General features: G+C 40.9%; 1 protein-coding gene across 1 annotated transcript; it reads left to right on the plus strand.

Annotated features, from left to right (window-relative positions):
* The first annotated feature begins 6,454 nt into the window (after positions 1 to 6,454).
* Positions 6,455 to 10,571, plus strand: LOC115670666 (alpha,alpha-trehalose-phosphate synthase [UDP-forming] 6). The gene is made up of 3 exons (XM_030591987.2): positions 6,455 to 8,989; positions 9,134 to 9,407; positions 10,055 to 10,571. The coding sequence occupies exons 1-3, from the start codon at positions 6,984 to 6,986 to the stop codon at positions 10,340 to 10,342; spliced, it is 2,568 nt and encodes an 855-aa protein (XP_030447847.1). The 5' UTR covers positions 6,455 to 6,983; the 3' UTR covers positions 10,343 to 10,571.
* The last annotated feature ends 4,787 nt before the right edge of the window (positions 10,572 to 15,358 follow it).

Genomic DNA, 15,358 nt, shown 5'->3' on the forward strand with positions numbered 1-15,358 from the left:
GTCCAAGTAATAGAAAAAATATAAAAAAATAATAGGAAAAATAAATATCAATAATAATGTCCAACAATAAAAATTTGCTAATATTTGATAAAATATAGCTAGTTTAATAGAACTGAATAAAATATTTTTAAGAAAATAAATAAACACAAATTAGATTAAAAAAAGGGAAAAGGTCTAAATAACAAAAAAGATCAAATGATAACAATGGGTAACTCATTATAAAGTGTCAATGAATGTAAAGTAGATTGATTAACAAAAATACTTAAAAGAATTATAAAAGGAAATGATCTTCTCAACTTATAACAGAAATCAGGGAAAATTACCAAAAAGGTCTTCAACATATCGTACGACGGCCAATAATATCTTAAATCTTTCAATTTTGCCAATTTAGTCATAAACCTTTAGATGATTTGCTAATGTAATCATTTCGATCAATTTTAGCTGTAAATTGATAACATGGATACAAGTCGTCCTATGTGGCATAGCCGACGTTAACATGGACAGTTTTTGTAATTTTAATTTTTTCTAATATTCTTTTCTTTTCTCTTTTCTCTTTTCTCTTTTCTTTTCTTTTCTTTCATTCTTTTTGTCCAAATTTGGGTTGTGTGAGGTCGTTGACTAACCCTCGGCAACAAGCAAGGGCGTCCACGCCCTCGCCGGCCACAAGCGAGGGCATTGGCCCTTGCCTAGATCGGGCGAGACCGCCTTGCCCGGACCAAGCGAGGGTCACCCGGTGACCTCACTGGCCTAGAGTTGGAAAAAAAAAAGAAATGAAAGAAAATAGAAAATAAGAATGAAAAGAAAAGTAAACTTAAAAAACTATAAAATTCATAAAAATTGTAAAAATTGTCCATGTTAGTGCTGAGCGTTGGCTATGCCATGTAGGATGGCTAACGTCCACATCAACGATTTTTTACCAAATTGTCGAAATGATTACATACAAATTGTCAAAAGGTTTATAATTAAATTGGTCAAATTAAAAGATTTATGATTGAATTGGCCGCCATACAATACGTTTAAAACTTTTTTTGATAATTTTCCAAAGGAAATGATCAACAAAAATCTATAGTGATTTTTTCAGTTATATAAAAATACATTGAGTATCTAATTTTGGTTATTTGAACAAATCGTTGTCGCGTTAACATTGTCCTTGAGCGAAGTTGCGGGTTTGCTCACACACCGCATCGGCGCCGGCCATTCTTGCAAATCCCATCGATGCCAACCTTCTTGATGTTGGTCATCTCATCACTCTTATTATTATGTTATTCGTATGGATATTGTTCAAGAGATAAAAATGTTATCCGAAAGCTCTGTTTGATTCACAAAAAAAATTTCCTCATTTTCTAGAATTTGGATCAAATAGGAAAATGAGTCAATAGAAATTTTTTCCTAGTCAACGGAAAATCTATGCTTAATTTAAGAAAAATGATTTCCTGTTTAAAAATTAGAAATCATTTTCCAAATATGATTAGATAGTCGCGTTTGGACCAAAACTCTACGTTTGGGCACAAGAACCCTAACGCTTGTTCCTAGGCCCTTAACAGGGGCCTCGGGCCGAGTCCGCTAGGGACCAATAAGGCCAAACTCGGGTCAAGGACTCCGGTACCATTGCTCGACTCCTCGGCGCCTCAGCCTAGGTCCACAAAGACTGGGCTCGAGACCCTGTGCCCGGCATTAGGTCCATCAAGGCGGGGACCATGACCCCAGTGCTAGTACCCGAGTCCTTGGTGCTCAGGCCGGTGTCCAACTAGGTTGCGTTCGTGTCCATTGAGGCTAGGCCTGGGTCCTCGACACTCGTGCCCATATCCATTAAGGTCGGGCTCAGGACTTTGGTGCTCGTGCCTAGGATGGCGTCCCTACTTGGGTCCTTGGCATCTAGGCCCAGGTTCTGGGTCCATTGAGGCTAGGTCCGAGATGCCAGCGCTTGTCTAGGTCATGCAAGGCCAAGCGCGAGACCTCAACACCCATGCCTAGGTCCATTTAGACCTGGCCCATGTCCATTGGGTTCGGGCCTGGGACCTCGGTACCCAAGCCTAGGTCCCCGACACTCATGCCGGGTCCATTAAGGCAGGAATAGTGACCCTGGAGCTCGTGTCCTGGTCTTAGGGCCCGTGTCCATTGAGGTCAAGCTCGGATCCCCAATGCCCGAGTTGGGGTCCATCGAGGCTAGACTCGGGACCCTGATGCTCGTACCTAGTTCCCCTACAGTCTATACACAAGTCACCATCGCCCTAATGATGTATGTCTTTTGTGGAAAATCCAGAGTTTCCATACTAAAAGACATAAAATATTTTCCAGTTCATTTTCAGGTTTCAGGCAAATATCAAAAAATGATGTTATTTTCTTGAAAAGTAACTTCCTAAAATGTTTTCCAGAAATATCACATTTTCTGCAAGGCTCTGTTTGTTTTGCTAAAAATGTGACATTTCTGCAAAATATTTTTAGGAAGATATTTTTGTGATGTTTGGCTAAAACTTGAAAATGAATAGAAAAATATTTTCCATCATTTAAAAATGGTAAATCTGATTTGATTTTCCTAAATAGACATACACTATTCAATATTAGTTACTTACGCATAGGCAGTCGAGGAACTGGGTACGAGCACTAGAGTATTAGGTCCGGCCTGAATGGACCCCTACTAGGGTGCTTGGGATCGGGGCACGGGCACCTGGGTCTTGTGATCTCGATGGACCTGGGCAAAGGGTTTTTGTGGATTTGAGCACGGCTTTTGGGGACTTAGGCCTAAGTGTTAGGTATTGGGATCTCACACTCAGCCTATGTGGACCTGGGCCCAGATGCCGTGGCATCAGGCGCGGGCACAAGCACCAGGGCTTTGGGCTCGGCCTCGATGGACTCGAGCGTGGGCGTCGGGGCTCGAGTACCAACACTAAGGTCCGGGGCTTGGCCTCAATAGACCGGAAGCGGGCGCTAGAGATCCAGGCATCGACATTGGGGTCACGGATTTGGCCTCAATGGACCCGAGCCCGGGCGCGGGAGACCGAATCCTAGACACCGAAAATCTGGGAATCAGCATTGGATTTTCATACCCAAACATAGAGTTTCGGGTCAAACGATGATACCTAGTTATGTTTTAAATCAAAAATCATTTTTCTTGAATTTAGATATAGATTTTCCGTTTACTCTTTCTCCTATACAAACCAAATGTCGAAAAACGAGGAAGGGAACCTATATTCATCTTTTTCGGATAGTTGCTTTCTTCCTAAACATCCTTTCTTACCAACGCAACATATTCTATATTCTTCTGCAAGAAGGGGGGCGCCTTCGACGCAAGCATCGGGTGCGTGCGTGTTGGGATAAGATTATTCCACTACATATCCACACCCTTCATTTATTGCCCTAAATTCCTTTCTTTCTTTCTATTCTTCAACCCTCTGAATCGCTGCGACTTCTCACTTACTGGGTCCCACCATGCGTGAATTTCAATTTCGTGCCCGCCAACAGATGAGAGTTGACTTTAACTAATCCACCGGTCTGACCTAAGAAATTTATTTTTTTTAGGGTTTTTTTTTCCTCTTTTTCGGTCGATTTGTCGGGGAAATATCCACATCCAATTTTAGTAAATCGAATGGGAAAAAAAAAGGGTTTTATCCTATTAGAATTATTTAATGATGCATTTCTAGGTTTTGTCGAAATTTATGTCCATATTTTGTGGGGACAGCAGTTAATACAGTTTGTGTATTAAATCGAAGACAACTACGGTTCCTCTTAGCTGTATAATCATCTATAATCCTTCTGTTAGTGGATAATTAGATTGTAGGATAGTTATAGATGCACCTTAATTTCCACGAAGTGTTTTCTTTTTCTTTTTATATTTTTTGTTCGAATCTTTTTTGTCTCGTCGATTGTTCCAAACTGAAATGGGGAAAGAAAACAAAAACTGTGTATAAATATCGATGCATCGTGTCCATCAACGTACTTTGAAAAGAGTGTGTGGTGATACTCTATTGGTCATATATAGTTGATATGAAGTTTGAAAACTTTATTTTATAAATTCCAGTGAAACAAAATTAAGTAGTCTCGCCAAATTGATTTCATCAATCGCAACATCGCTATATAAGCCATTATTTAGGAAATTTCTTGCAAAATAAATTGTGCTGTGGTAGACTAGGATGGACAAATTCTGATCAATTAGTAGTTCAACAAATCATTGCCTGTACACTTAAAAATACTACAAAACTTAACATTATATAGGTTTTGTTTGGCTATACTAACTACATTTTCATGATTCTCAAACGGTCTTTTATCAATTTGTCGGGGAAAATTAAAATGAAAAAAAAAAAGTTTACTTTTGACATAGTTGTATAATTTTGAGAAATTTAACGGGGGCCAAGAGCTGTTGTTAGGCCAAAAGTAATTCGGCAGAATCATAAGAAACTTGACATATTCCCAAATTCTGACAAAATGAGTGGGGGCAAGAGCCCCAGCTACTCAAAAACTAAGTCCCGTGGTCCACGGTAGAAGTGAAGACTAAGGTCTAGGGGATATATTATAATCTTTTGTAACTCGTTTGTTTTGATTTATTTTCGGCGAAAGGTTAATAATTGATTTTCCAACCAAATTTACAGAGATATGAAAAAGTTAAGTAAGGAAAGTAAAAGTAACTCGGATACATCGAAATAGGAAAATGTTTAAACGGCACATATACCCTAAATCACTATCAAATGATCCACATTTCAATACTTCTTTCGAGTCGTGCCCATATGAAATATGTCCGCCGACCGTTATAGATGGTCGGTACAGTTTACCGAGGGCTTTGGAGGAGCTTTTGCAAGGCGATCCGTGAAAGTCGTGAGACCTTTCGAGGAGGGTCCCTTTTTATTTTTTATTTTTTTCGGATCCTCCCGCCCTACGATAGCCCACTCTATAAGGTATGTTAGGTTACGGTGACATGAATCTCATACCATCTAATGGCTCTACCGAAGCGGGCTACCGTAGGTCGGGAGTACCCAATTGCTCTCTCTCTCCCCGAGAGGAGATTATCCAAAAAGAGAAAGAAAGAGAGAGAGAGCGCACGAGGGACCACGGCGCGGGTGGGCGTGGAGAAGCCCTAGACGTCAGATGAAGAGACAAAACCCACAGGAAGCAGCGGGCGGAACTGCAACAATCCAGGGGCTACCGAACCGAACGATTCCACCGTGGATTATACCCCCCCAAGAAAAAAGAGCAAAAAGGTAATTAAAGTTAAAAAAATTAAAAAAAATTGAAAAACAGGGGAGGTCTTCCAAAGAGCCAATTACAAAGCCCCACTCCAGCCCACACTGACAGAACCTAACCTTATCCTCTTATCTCTCTCTGTCTCTCCATCTCATCTCTATCCATCTAATTAAACAATTCGTGTATAAAAGTTAAGCATTAATTGCCCAAATTATTTATTGGGTAGGTTATCTTGAGGATAAGATACTGAAAAGCCTTTTATTAATGGGAGAGCCAAAAAAAAAAGTATTCGTTTTCGGCACACCGATTATTCCAGTGTTATGTACCCTCAACGGTTTGGAGTTACATTAATTCAAACCAAGCCGTGTTTAATAACCGCATGTTGGAATTCGCTCGACGACCCAGTTCTTATTTTAAAGTGTGAATATCACGAAAAATTTTAAACTGATAAATTTATGATAAATTTACTTTCCGTTAAATCAAATTAATATCATGAAAAACTATAAATAAGTACACCTGTGACAAACGAAGGTTAAACCGCAAACAGTTCAACTCAAAAATTTTACGGTAAAAGTTAATAAAAAATAATGATGGGTTAAATTGTCACAGGTGTATCAGTTTAGAATTTTGTTTGGGAGGATTTTCTATGGTGTCGGCCCTATTTTAAATACGGCGACATAACTCCTACCATGCAAAAAATTAGACAGAAAAAAAGAAGGCAAAAATACGAGGAATTTCGAAAATGGGGTGAGGAGGAAGCGTCCAACACCACGTGGCGCGAACCCACCACGCTGGCCTCCCACCCCGCCCCCTAGCCCCCCCTACCCCCCTACCCTACCCCCCGCGTTCGTTCTTATCCACTTCGATCTCCCGCATTGAAAATGGCTTTCCGTCAGTGGGGGGCGGGCCCCGCCCCCGCCCCACCCCCCGCCGCGGGGCGTGTTGACGTGGCGGGGGGAGAGTGGTCAATGTGACGTCCAGCTGTATTGGTTTCTGCCGCGACTTCGCAACCCCCCCGATATTTTGTTGCTGTCGGAGCGAGGGAGAGGGCGGGGGGTCAGTCTCGGTCCATCCTCGTCCTTTGTTCTTCCTCCTTCCACGGTTCCACCCTCCTCCCTTTAATATTCTTTTGCCCATTTTCGGACCAGCGTTCCGCTCCTCAGTTTTGCCTTTTTCTCCTGCGTCGATTGTTCCTGGTCACTGTCCTTCTCTCTCTCTCTCAGAGGCCGTCGCCACTCCACACAGCAGGAAGAATTCCCCCCATCTTTCTGCATCATCCGCTTTTTCCCATTTCCTTTATTTTCTTGATACTTCCAAGGCCTCTCTGCCTTCCTTCCCTCGCCGATACCATCTCTCTTCTTCGCTCTCTCTGTCTCTGTCTCTGTCCCTGTCTATGGATTTGTGATGGCCTTAGCCGTTTTGATCTGAATCTATTCCCCCTCCGCTTTTCTCTCTCTCTGTCTCTCTCTCTCTCGCTCTGTCTCTCTCTTTCTTGCTTGTCCATCGTCCAAATTTGGTTCATTTCTTGAAATCTTTGGCTAGATTCGCTGCTAGTTCGGCTTCTTTCCAATCTAGCGTTTGACCCGGGTATTTTTTTCTCTTCCCCGTTCCCCTTTTTTCGTGCTCGCGCTCGCCCCTCTTCTTCTCTGGGCTTTCAGTTCGTTTTTGAATTTGACTAGCTTGCTCCAGATTTGTTTCTTGAATTGATGGGGTTGCTCTTTTATTATGTGGGTGTGCTTGGAGTCCGGTCTGTATTGGCTTAGGAGTTCTTGTTTTGATTTTTCGGGGGGATTTGTTGTCGAGGTACGATGTCTAGATCTTATTCGAACCTGCTGGAGCTCGCCTCCGGCGAGTCTCCCTCGTTTAGCCGGATGAGCCGGCGGATCCCGCGCATCATGACGGTTGCGGGCATCATCTCGGACGTCGACGACGACAACCCGTCGGAGGGCTCGTGCTCCGACCCCTCCTCGTCCTCGACCCAACGGGACCGGATTATCATCGTGGCCAATCAGCTGCCCATCCGAGCTCAGCGGAAATCGGATAGCAATGGTATAGGTTGGATCTTTAATTGGGATGAGAACTCGCTGCTCCTCCAGCTGAAAGATGGTTTAGGTGATAATGACACTGAGTTTATCTATGTTGGCTGTCTTAAGGAAGATGTCCACCCTAGTGAGCAGGATGAGGTCTCTCAAATGCTACTTGAAAATTTTAGGTGTGTCCCGACTTTTCTGCCGCATGATTTGTTTAGTAGATATTACCATGGGTTCTGCAAGCAACAGCTGTGGCCATTGTTCCATTACATGTTGCCTTTGTCGCCCGACCTCGGTGGTCGGTTCAACCGGTCCTTGTGGCAGGCTTATGTCTCGGTCAATAAGATTTTCGCGGATAGGATCATGGAAGTGATTAATCCGGAGGATGATTTCGTTTGGGTACATGATTACCATTTGATGGTGTTGCCGACTTTCTTGAGGAAAAGGTTCAATAGAGTGAAGCTTGGGTTCTTCCTTCACAGCCCGTTTCCCTCTTCGGAGATTTACAAGACGTTGCCGATCAGGGAGGAGCTTCTGAGGGCGCTCCTGAATTCTGATTTGATAGGGTTCCACACTTTCGACTATGCACGCCATTTCCTGTCTTGTTGTAGTCGGATGCTTGGTCTTACCTATGAATCGAAGAGGGGTTATATAGGCCTAGACTATTATGGTCGGACTGTTAGTATTAAAATTCTTCCGGTCGGGATACACATGGGACAATTGCAGTCAGTTTTAAGCCTTCCTGAGACCCATGCCAAGGTCGCCGAACTTATTAAGCAGTTCTGTGGTCAGGGTAGGATAATGTTGCTCGGTGTAGATGACATGGATATTTTCAAAGGAATTAGCTTGAAGTTGTTGGCCATGGAGCAACTCCTAGTTCAACACCCGGAGTATCAGGGTAAAGTTGTTTTAGTGCAGATAGCCAATCCAGCTCGGGGCAAAGGGAAGGACGTGAAGGAAGTGCAAGCAGAAACCTATTCTACCGTGAAACGTATCAACGAAGCTTTTGGCAGACCGGGTTATGAGCCCGTAGTGTTGATTGACCAGCCTCTTAAGTTTTACGAGAGAATCGCCTACTATGTCGTTGCCGAGTGTTGTTTGGTAACGGCAGTCAGGGACGGCATGAATCTCATTCCTTATGAGTACATAATCAGTCGCCAAGGAAACGAGAAACTGGATGAGGTCTTTGGTTTGGAACCTTCCACTCCCAAAAAGAGCATGCTGGTCGTCTCCGAGTTCATAGGGTGTTCGCCATCCTTGAGCGGAGCAATTAGGGTGAATCCTTGGAATATAGATGCCGTGGCTGATGCGATGGACTGTGCCTTGGAAATGCCGGAGGGGGAGAAGCAGCTCCGTCATGAAAAGCATTATAAGTATGTCAGCACGCATCATGTTGGATACTGGGCCCGCAGTTTCCTTCAGGACTTGGAGAGAACGTGTCGAGATCACTCGCGCAGGAGGTGCTGGGGCATCGGGTTTGGGCTCAGTTTTAGAGTAGTTGCGTTGGATTTGAATTTCAGGAAGCTTGTCATGGAGCACATAGTATCGGCTTACAAGAGGACCACGATGAGGGCTATACTTCTGGACTATGACGGTACTTTGATGCCCCAAGGTTCCATTGACAAGAAGCCGACTCAAAAATCAGTTGAGATCCTAAATAGTCTCTGCCGAGATAAGAACAACATGGTATTTATCGTCAGTGCTAGAACCAGGGAGACGCTAGCTGAGTGGTTCGCTCCTTGCAGAAGATTGGGAATAGCTGCTGAGCACGGTTACTTCTTGAGGTGAGCCTTACTTTTCTTTTGATTTTGTCTACCATATTAGGTAAGTCAGTGTGAAAAATTTGAGAATGCCTATTTAATGGTCTTGCTTTGCTTTCGACACCGGTGAGCCTTTTTTTTAAGCTCGTGCTTTTCTGTGTTTTTTAGGATGAACCGAGATGCAGAATGGGAGACGTGTGTACCGGTTGCAGAGTGTAGCTGGAAACAGATCGCGGAACCAGTTATGAACCTCTACACCGAGACAACTGATGGCTCGACCATTGAAAACAAAGAAACCGCACTTGTTTGGTCCTATGAAGATGCAGATCCAGACTTTGGATCGTGCCAGGCTAAGGAACTTCTTGACCATCTTGAAAGTGTGCTTGCCAATGAGCCAGTGACTGTGAAGAGCGGGCAAAACACAGTGGAGGTTAAGCCACAGGTCTGTGTTGCATTCTTGTCTAGCTGTGCATTATTTATTTACTGCAAGCATTGGTATAAGAACTTGTTTGGGTCATATTGTCTATGCTGTCTCCAAATCTATTCTACAAATCTAATACGACTACTAAAGACTAGGTCTTCTAGAGTGAACTAGCATAGTAATTTGTCTATATTTTGTGCTCCTAGAAGCCTAAGCCGCACTCTACTATACTTGACTGAACCAGAGAAAATCAAAGTTCGAATATACCAGCCGGAGCATAAATATGACCTGCCTTTATCCATTATATGTTTGCGTCCATTGCATTAACATGCCGAATCAGAGTCGGGGATGTGGTTTTTACTTAGATTAGCCTGGGCTTTGTCATGATCTATCCTAAGAAAGTACTTCCTTACGTGCAGACCAGTGCTTATTAATTTGTCTCTCAGTTTTCTCTATAGAAAAGAAAGGTTAGTACATCTTTATATGTTCAAATGAGTATTTTTACTTTCCCACTGATGTAAGAGGAGTGTTTCCATAAGCAAATGATAATCATATAGGAATGATTCTTTAAGATAGGAAGTGAGTGGCGCTACTCTTATAGAAGCAAAGAAAGATTTAGAGAAGCCTCGTAATGTCGATATGCCTGTAGTAAAATTCTGAATGTGCAGGGAGTGAGCAAGGGAATTGTCGCCAAGCGATTATTGTCTGCCATGCAAGAGAGGGGAATGACGCCGGATTTCGTCCTGTGCATAGGCGATGACAGATCCGATGAGGACATGTTTGAGGTGATTACTAGTTCCGTGGCCAATTCGTCCATCGCTCCCAATGCGGAGGTGTTTGCATGTACTGTTTGCCGTAAGCCAAGCAAGGCCAAGTACTATCTGGATGATACAGCGGAGATCGTCAGGCTGATGCAGGGTCTGGCTTCCGTTTCGGAGCTCTCGGAGCCCGCTTAAGGTCTTACCGAGAAGAGCGGTCGTCCCTTCATTCGTTTGCAACTGTAAAACATGTTTGCACCTGCTGTTTACTGCTTTAACATCCCGGTTTTGGCCGGGTTTCGGTTTAGCGTAGATGTAAATATGGCTTTGTGCCATTTTAAAACTGTTGAGCTTGATCCACACACTTCCACCGCTTGAACTGATACTAATCATCTTCAGCGAATACAGTCAGTCCTCTTGCCTTGGATTTCTGTGCTTGAGAAGTACTAGGAAGACTTTTATTCTTGAGCTTGCATTATTTTTTCCAATCTTCCCGTTGAACCTTACAGTCAAGTTCCTTTCCTTCTAAAGTTAAGTTGAGCTAATTACTAGTATCATCCTTAATTGTGCTCTCCTTATCAAAGGATCCTTCTCATTATTCCAATACTGTAATTATTATCTTCAATTTTCGTGACACATTTTAAGTTGCAATCTCTGGCTCGTACATAATTAATCAAATTATCATCATCTCACTCTAAAAGAACCTATATACCCCCTCTTCTCTTCCTCTGGGTAGACGGGCCCGACTCACCCATGAACGTATCTCGATCTCTTTACCGTGTGCTGTCGTCCCGACCATGGTGCAACTCACATTCAAGGCTGGTGATGGTCCAGGGGCTGGCTCGAGGTCGGGCTGGTGATAATTTGCCATCCGGCGACAGGGGAACGACAGGGGAAGAGAGAAGAGAGAGGGGTTAGGGTGTAAATATTAGGCGTGCATGAAGAGTAAATGAGTGTTTTACGTTTGCGAGAGAGATGTGAAGTATTATGTTTTGAAATAAGGGGAGGATATTTGATATTATGAGTAAAGTTGTAAAAGGTCTTTATAATTATCGCGGCTCCGTTTGTTTTTCAAAAAATGAATAATTTGAAATACATTTTCCAAAAAATGATCACTTGCGTCGCTTGGAATAATTAATCATTGAAAATGCTTCATTATCAACATCAATTTATAACTAAAAATTTTCATGAACACTGAGAATTTTCTTAGTTCATTCATTTTATAAGCGATCATTTTTAGAAAAAAGTTTTCTAAATCGTTCATTTTTTGCGAAACAAATGCATCTTAAGTTAATTAGAGCTAGTACGTAAGTTAAAGTTGGCATGTAAGTTGGAGCGGTAAGAATCTAACATGGTTTTCATCTTTGGGTAGTTACTCCAAGGCAATAGTCGATAGGTCACATCGGCAAAAATCTTTTTTCACATAGGCTCTCATCGAAGGCTATGGATACATAAGCTCTAATTAATCAGATTTGAAGTAGGAGACATGGAAAGGTTAAAAATTATGAAAAAGTTTAGAGATTTGATTAATTGATTTGAGGGAAAAAATGCGTATATTAGGCATGGTGGGTTTCCTAGATATAAATAGGTAGTTAAAACAAGCATTGTATTCCAATTCCAAATGAAAATTCCCAATAGAGATATTAACTTAGCCAATTACCTTATGGATTCCATTTCTGGCCCAATTCAAAGGGCCTAGGAAAAGACACAACGTGCGAAAACTAGTACATTTGTTCTCTAGTTGGCTTTTGTTTGGCCCGATTTCTCTGATGGACCCTTGGTAAAGTTTGATGATTTCTGGTCTATCTTTCTACGGACTAGCAAAGCAAAGAGAGGACCCCATGTGCATGCAAGGAAAAATAGCGATGAAAAACAAAGGGCTTTGCGTAAGTAATGAAAGAAATGAAATTAAGTTGAAAGTTCGATCTATTCTGGAAAAAAATGAAATTAAGTTGTTGTGCAACTAAAAAGATTCGAATTAAAGTTTAGATAGTTTGAGAGATTTGAGAAATCGCGTTGTTAATTTTCTTGGCTATTTCGAAAGGATGAATTTACTCATTGTTTAGCAATGACAACCGAGTTTAATTCTGGTAACTTGTATGGACTTTGATGAGGTTTATATATATAAACGGAAGGTCAACTGATGAAGCCTAGGTTCTTTGGATTCCATTGACATATAAGATAAGAAATTGTAATGAAAAAAATATTGGTTTCATGTAAAAACCTAAATTGAGAGTTGGTTTGTCCTAAAATTTCTTCACCACATATGCCCTAATTCTTGTTCAGAATCATGCATAATACATGCAAGAACGTGCGACTGTTGATAGAAATGTTACGGAACGAAGGCGAGTGCATGGTGATATATAGCTTTTAAGAGTAACAATATTTTCGAGCAGGAGACAATTTTCTAAAAACTACTTCAAATTGCTGGAAACATAGAGGTGCTTCTGTAATGGGGTCAAATCAATCTCTGTGTGTTTACAAACTCACGTGATTTATCAAGATGAGTCAAATATGGTAAGGCAAATTTGTATGTTCTTAACCTTAGTTGTCTGGTTACATGGTAACTTCACAAAGACAAGGGTTATTTCCAATCAACAAAGGCCGTCTGCGCCTGTCCACTAATGTGGCGGGCTGCCATATTGAGTTTCTTATTTTAACATGTCAATACCCGCACGCCATGTTCTGCATGCCATGTTCTCCTCAATTGGAGTTTGCATCTTTTTCTTGCCCAGCCCAGGCAATATTCTTCATATGCTTTACATCTTGGAGGTCCGGAGGTCCGAATTGAACCAAGGTGAAGCCTTTTAAGGATATGCTTGGATCCAAAGATGAATCCAATATGGTAAGGCAAGTTTGTATGTTCTTATACTATATGAACCCTTTTATTTTTAAGGAACCTCTCTCGTGGAAGACAGATGCGCCACTTCTTTTCAATTTTGTTTCTTTTTATACTACTAGACTCCTTGACTCGACATATCTACCTACGAACTAAAACTAAACAAAATCACTGTGAATTAGCTTGGGGCTACATGGATGATCAATTATTCATTGCTAGGCGAGAATCTTCGAGAACTAGGCCGAGGCTCTAGCATGGCTTGCCAGCTTTAATTCATATTAATTAAATTTCGAAACAGTTAATCTTGCATGTTTTAATAAAATGGTTATTGCCTTTGGTCCCCACCCTATGTGCATACAGCCTATTTATTTTGAATATCATCAATTTTAATAGGTATTTCCTTTTTATTTCGTTTTTTGCTTGGTAGGAAGACACATCTAGGAGACTAAATTGTCTTCACATCCTTTCCTTTCTTTTTATAAAATTCGTGTTTTCCACCAAAAAGTTGAATACATCTCTTTCCCCGTTTGAAAAAAAGTAACATAACATGGTAGCTTGCTTCGTGCCCTAGTAGCATAAAAGCTGCTTGTTTCGCTTCTTTTATCTAAGAGTACGATACTTTTATCGTAGCGGGATGCATGTAATGAAGCAACACATCGATATGTAAGGGATAAGGGGAGACATAAAATTGAAGAATTTTGTCGTACATAGTCCTTCTTGGGTAGCCAGGGTTTTATGTATCTTTTGCACATGCATATATCAAGCAACTAAAGTTTTGATAGAGCCCGAAATGAGATTGTTACTATATGATATTGTGGAAAAATGAACTTTTGTCACGCGCCTTATCCATGTAAGTGTGGATGAGAGTAGATTTTTGCTCGTTTGCTTTGCAATCTTTGCGAACAGTTTCATCGAAAAATTTATACCAAGGAAAACCCCAAAGCAAAAAAATTCTATAGGATATGAAGTTCCAATTTCCCATGCCTCCACAATTTTCATTTTTGTGCAAAAGTGCACCTAAATTTCTATATTCATAAAACCGGCATTAAATACATTTTTTTTAACTAAAACATGTACAGGAGACCAAAAGTGGCTACTCTTGGTCCGAAGACACCCAACAACTCGCATGTTCCTAGAAAAACTCGATTCTTGTTAAGCTTAGTTTTTTAACAACTAGTGGGCATTATTTAGAGTGGAAAAAGTTTTACCGACAATGATTCCCCTGTAGACTAAGTGATATGATCCATTTGACACACGATCTCTATGTTGGAATAACCAAATCTCATGACTCGAATTACTCAGTATAAAATAGACTAAGTCTAGACAAGAATATTTACCCATAAAGCCTGCACTCCGTAAAATTTCATGTCCTTTCAAATGTTCTTATAACAAAACTAGGTATGCATGATCTCTAGTTTTATAATATCACACTCCATATTGATTTACGATGAAATGTTTAGTTGACAATGGCTTATAATACTAATTATTGTACCTTGAGACCACATATAATAGTTGCCAGTGATGGTTGTCATGAATAGACCTGATCATGGGCTTGACAACATCTTAAATAAAGATTTTGAGATCCAATTAATTTCGGAAAGAAAGTTCATATTTCTCCCCCTCAAGGCGGCCCCATTCATCAATTTTTGTCATGAACACCTCGCCCTCCATCTCGACCTTTTTTTTTTCATTACTTTTCTTAATATTTTTGCGTTTTTCCTTGATTAATAATGCACATTTTCTTAGGAGTTGCTTTCCATCCTCTTAATAGTGGAAAAAATGTGTCAGCATGCCAATCAACTTATTAATTTTATGTTAATGACGAAAGGACCATGCTGTAACAATTCTACTTGTATATGGAGACACAGCTGCATAAAAATCTAGAGAACAACAAAAGAATTAAAAATCAATTTAATTTTTTTAAATAAAATTTGCATTGATAGTATAAGACCCTACTTGTTTATGTCGAAGACAATAGCTAGGGCGACAAACAGGTGAAGATGGCTAGGGTCACATGTATCCTCACCTTTCAGTAGGGCAACCAGGAAGCAGAATATACATCTTTTTAGGATGAATAACTATTTTTTTTTAAAAAATATCATGATTGCAAATGAAGCTTTTCTGATTTCTTTTCAAAACAAAGAAAATATACTGTAAATTACAAGAATCCAAGAGGAATCCACGAACCATTAATTTGCTTTTGGAAACAAAGTTGGTCGAAGCTGTCTTAATCTTATTAAGTGAAATACATGATTTCTTGCTCTTGTTCTGCTGAAAAACAGGAATTATTCGTACACTGAACCTTGTAACCCCAGATACATACCTTGCCAGATGAGCATTTTCTCAAGCAAAATACCGTCAGTAAGAGAATTTAC

The sequence above is a fragment of the Syzygium oleosum genome, unplaced genomic scaffold (genome assembly GCF_021117445.2).
Source record: "Syzygium oleosum isolate NSW1041296 unplaced genomic scaffold, Sole_v2.1 Sole_v2.03, whole genome shotgun sequence".
Classification (NCBI taxonomy): domain Eukaryota; kingdom Viridiplantae; phylum Streptophyta; class Magnoliopsida; order Myrtales; family Myrtaceae; genus Syzygium; species Syzygium oleosum.

What these genes read in the sequence shown, in the direction of transcription:
- LOC115670666 (XM_030591987.2), top strand. Translation starts at nt 6,984, where the DNA reads ATGTCTAGATCTTATTCGAACCTGCTGGAGCTCGCCTCCGGCGAGTCT. An exon ending in GAGCACGGTTACTTCTTGAG is followed by an intron (nt 8,990 to 9,133) that starts GTGAGCCTTACT and finishes TGTGTTTTTTAG; the next exon opens with GATGAACCGAGATGCAGAAT. An exon ending in CAGTGGAGGTTAAGCCACAG is followed by an intron (nt 9,408 to 10,054) that starts GTCTGTGTTGCA and finishes CTGAATGTGCAG; the next exon opens with GGAGTGAGCAAGGGAATTGT.